The sequence below is a fragment of the Brienomyrus brachyistius genome, chromosome 16, assembly GCF_023856365.1.
Source record: "Brienomyrus brachyistius isolate T26 chromosome 16, BBRACH_0.4, whole genome shotgun sequence".
NCBI lineage: Eukaryota > Metazoa > Chordata > Actinopteri > Osteoglossiformes > Mormyridae > Brienomyrus > Brienomyrus brachyistius.
Window position 1 is genome coordinate 4,088,555 of NC_064548.1, and position 4,698 is coordinate 4,093,252.

The 4,698-nt window shown below is 45.2% G+C and overlaps 1 protein-coding gene across 2 annotated transcripts; it reads right to left on the minus strand.

The window, feature by feature from the left end:
* med4 (mediator complex subunit 4) lies at positions 1–3,868 on the minus strand. Of its 2 annotated transcripts, none has more exons than XM_048978578.1 (8): positions 3,778–3,868; positions 3,392–3,573; positions 2,973–3,039; positions 2,720–2,890; positions 2,280–2,337; positions 2,080–2,166; positions 1,491–1,622; positions 1–1,078 (listed from the first exon to the last, which is right to left on the minus strand). In XM_048978578.1, the coding sequence occupies exons 2-8, from the start codon at positions 3,460–3,462 to the stop codon at positions 906–908; spliced, it is 759 nt and encodes a 252-aa protein (XP_048834535.1). In that variant the 5' UTR covers positions 3,463–3,573; positions 3,778–3,868; the 3' UTR covers positions 1–905. The 2 variants fall into 2 exon arrangements, with proteins under 2 accessions (XP_048834535.1, XP_048834536.1); XM_048978579.1 differs by having other exon boundaries at positions 3,392–3,570; positions 3,778–3,839.
* Positions 3,869–4,698: the final 830 nt, after the last annotated feature.

Genomic DNA, 4,698 nt, shown 5'->3' on the forward strand with positions numbered 1-4,698 from the left:
TTTACTAAAGATTGTTCTTTATTTACACCATAGAAAGATTTATGTACAGTATTATTTACAGTTTAAGCAAAACATGACAGTCTGCCACTTCACTCACACCTTCTCTCCAGTTTACATGAAACCAGCTACATCCATGACTCCTTTTTTATACATTTCCAAATACAAGCCAACCCAGCTGCAAGTGCAGTGAGCAGGAGGCCACCCGTTTAACCAAGAGGTTGAAGTCCTGCAGTTGGGAATATTCAGACAAATAATCCAATATAAAAGGAGCACAATTTAAAAATCTGCAAGGCCACAAGATACATAATCAATTTAATGTATTTCAAAATTCCACAGAATGCACCTGCTATGAGGACCAAGCTCAGCAAAGACACTTCAAGGAGTCTGAGAAAAGTACAAATGCCTGTTGAGTTTAGGCCAAAGCACAACAAAAGCCAATATTCCAGTCACACGGAACGGGATCAAACTGAGATGGACTGTACAGTGATGCAGTGGCTCTCTTCCTCAGCAGTGACTATGAATGTAGGACTTTGGACCCTCGGGCAGTACCTGACGGCTGTTTATTCTATAAAATTCTCTGAAAGTTTAAAAGGTGCCGAGTGTACAGATCACCTGAAACAATTGTGACGGATGACAGTTTCCCCTTCTGGTAATATAATGAATATCTGAACTGCGAAGTACAGAACAATTTACAGCAGAGATAATTATAAAAATTACCACTATAAAGTTACCAGATGGTTATTTTATGGGAGGTCTTTGTTTACCAATAGCAACACCCATACTTGTGATTATAATAATTCTTATTTCTTGGCTTTAATACTTTTTCCATGAATGGTGGAGTTGGGTTTGACAGTCACAGACAGACTGGGTCATATTCTACTCGGGTAGCGCGCTGTGTGTCCTTCTCAGTCCGAGTCGCTGCTACTGCTGGATGAATCTGTGGACATGGCTTCCACATCATCTTCGTTCTCCTTGTTGTGGCCTGGGGGCTCCAGAGCGAAGTCGTTGCCATGGTGAGGTGGTAGGATACCCATGGATACGTCACTGGACTGCCAGGGGTACTGTGGCGTGAGCACATCTGGGAAAAGGGGTCGGGGGGAAGCAGTCAGGGGGGAACGCAGCTGTGAGGCAGCGGACAGACACTGCGCTACTGCATGACTTAACTGCGCTGCAGTGAAGTCTCAATGACATCATGCAGGTTCTCACAAATACAAGAACAATTTTAATGGACCTCATTCCCAGAGGAGGAAAAGCTTGTTTGAAATTCCCCTGTTTCGTTAGCTTGTAGAACCAGTGTTTGTTTTATTCTGTGGTCCGTGTTACTGGTTGAAAGTTAATTATACAAATGGTAAATTTCCGAAGACCCGAATAATGAGTCATCAAGTAAACATTACGAATGGCCTTGGAAAACAACTAACCAGTTTTGAAAATCTGCTTCGATTCAAATTCAAAGCAATCAGCAAACAAGCCAAAGCAGACAGGTGGCATACCTGGCAGTCTGCCCGCAGCCAGAGCGTCACCAGGAAGGTGCCCGTTCACACCATTGGAGGCCAGGTTGCTCATGTGTCCCAGCATCCCACTGCGCATCTCGAGATCAGTGGGGTACGGCCTGCGTGGGTCACCTGTGAACATCAACCACAGAGCTTTAGTCAGCAAATTAATACATACTTGCATTTTCTCCATCCATCCATTTTCCAAACCGCTTATCCTACTGGGTCGCGGGGGGTCCGGAGCCTATCCCGCAAGCAATGGGCACGAGGCAGGGAACAACCCAGGATGGGGGGCCAGCCCATCGCAGGGCACAGTCACACACCATTCACTCACATATGCATAGCTATGGGCAATTTAGCAAGTCCAATTAGCCTCAGCATGTTTTTGGACTGTGGGGGGAAACCAGAGTACCCGGAGAAAACCCCACGACGACATGGAGAGAACATGCAAACTCCACACACATGTGACCCAGGCGGAATTGCATTTTTCTCATTTTCATTATTATTATTATTTTTTTTTTTACATAAAAAGTCAGTCCCAGGCCAATGTCCTTAACCACAATGGCATGTTTTGTCCCTTCATACACACCTGGTACCCAGTTGAGAGGAGCACACACCGCATTGCTGGCACTGATTCTGTGAGCATACTTGATGATCTCCTCTGAGGAGATGCTTCCTTCAAAAAAAATTAAATAAAATAAATTCACAAACAAGAAGTTCAACTTCAAGTCCCTTTCAACCACATTTAGGTCAACAATTCCATTCTGTTGTCAGTCACAATTAACCAACCTTTTCTGGCCTTTTCGATGGATTTTAGTTTTTCCTTTGCTTGGTATACAGCCGTTGCCTTGGAGAGAAAATATCATAATTAAAACTGATCCAGACCAACCGATTGAGCCTGACTGACCGGGGCAGCACAGGGTACAAGCCCCAGGTACATCTAGGACACTGCAGGGGAGATACAAACAAATTCTATAGGCAGTTTACAGACACCAACTAACTGGACTGTGTGTCTTTGGATTGCAGGAGGAATCTGGAGTATGCAGAGGCTTAAGTTAAATGACTGCATCTTGAAACAGACAGCAAGAGATTTTCTTTGTTTTGGTCAGAGAATGTAGGTTCTCTTGACTGCAGTTGTTCAGTGATAACATAGCAAGAGAGCATGCAGCAGGACATCTGAACTCTAATGGACTAAAGTGGTTCAAACAGCTCAGCACATCCCAGCTCACCAGTATGTGCTCTGCTTCCTTTAGCTGCTTCTGCAGTTGCTGGATGTCGCTGTCCCGTTTCTCCACCTCTTTCTCCAGGAGCTGCATTTCCTGATGAACTTTTCCCTGCTTCTGGGCTACCTTCATTAGCTCCTGGAACTCCCCGTCCCTCTGCACAAGTAGCTCAAGGATCTGCGGAATGATCAGGAGAAATCACACGGCGACAGGGCGACCGGGGCTCGGACGTGACACGTCAAACGACACATCCCCTTACCTGCGTGTCCTCGCCAGGCTGGGGCAGTTTTTGGCTCCTCGACAAGGCAAGGATTTCAATCAGCTCTCTGTGATGATCAGAGTTAGTTAATTACCGAACTTTCTGGATGCTTCAGTAATACAGCAACAGTAATAAAATAAACATAGGAAAACATATTTTGTGGGAAAATGCATGTTTGCTTCGTTTCTAATCTTATGGACAGTCTCTACAACCAGACACACGACATCAAACATATGTACACTAGACAGCTGCTGAAATTTCATTTCATAAAAAAGAGGTACAAGAAAGTTAAACCATCTGTTCCCTAGTAAGAGGAAGTTGCCGCACAGATCGTAAATGCCGCTATAGTATTTCCTAAATTAATTTCAGTGATAATCCCCGAGATTTTGTGCCGTGACGCAGCTTCACCAAATACGCACCTGGATAACACTTCTAGATCGTCTAAAGCGGATAATAGCCGCTCCTTCGTGGACCTGCTGGGAACCGCCATTATTCCAGGTTATTGTTTGTAGTGCGCATGTCAGGAGAGAGAGGAAAACGAAAGCTTTGTGCGTCTGCGTCCGTGGACAAAGCAGTTCGGAAAAGCCTCTAGCGACGCCTGCTGGACGGACAGGGGACACGTCTTTACCACCAAGATGTCATTTCTGTTTCAATCGCCCAAACAAATAAAAATATTTTACCACAAAGTCGGGAACATCTGCAAGCAGCGCACCCACAGCCACAGCATCTTCATTCCTCTGCCATTAGGGAGGCGTTACAGAGCCCTGTATGCCCACGCGAAGACCTTGTTAATATAGACACGAACCTGCTTCCAGGGAAGTAGAAACCTTGGTGACCGCTGTGTGGACTGCTTCCCTGTCTGATGAAGATGATATGAGGTTCCCATCACCAAAGCTGAGAAGCTGGAGAGAACAGTCAGTACATACATCAGAAAGGGCTCATATTCCCATGATGCCTCAGTGATATCGGGCTTTATGGGAATTGCTGTTCTACCCAATCCCAAGAACCTAAACCAGTGGCTTGAGGGAGACCCATTATGTCCCCATTGCCAAAGACCAATAACCCAACAGAACATACTCACCAGAGACCTAAGACCAACTTCACCCAAGGTCGCTACATCTGGAGCCATAAACAAAAGTACTCCAGTCTAACAACTGAAATGAAACAAAAAGGCATGGAAAACACCGGTGCCTGTGGTGGTCGGCTACTGAGCGAACAAACAACTGGCTTTGGCTGAAAAGAAAGGACCAGAACTGGACTAGAAGATGACCATCAGCCAGAAGGTGGAATAAAAGCAGTGCAGGGTGCACCTGGGACAGCAGATGTCACCCTTGAGCACTCTGTAAATGTTAAGGGCCCATCCATGAAACACCAAAGAAGGAGAGTGCCTGATGACCCAAGTGAAGCATTTACCCCCTACTCCCACTTAAGGAAGGATTTCCAGTTATAACATGGGATCCAATCAACTTGCGTTTGGTTACTATATGACATCATGTTTCTCACATGTACCAGCACTAACGAAAAGCCATAAATCACAGGCTCAATTACCAGCAACAATCCTAATTCCAAAGTAGGCACAACACCGGCAGGCCTGTACAATCCCACTCCCGTTTCATGTTGTTTCAATACACTGTAGTTTCAGTCTCTGTTCTGTTCACCTTATATAAACCCTTCTTCACTGCCATAAATTTAAAACTCGGATTCATCAACAAGCAGGATTTTTTCC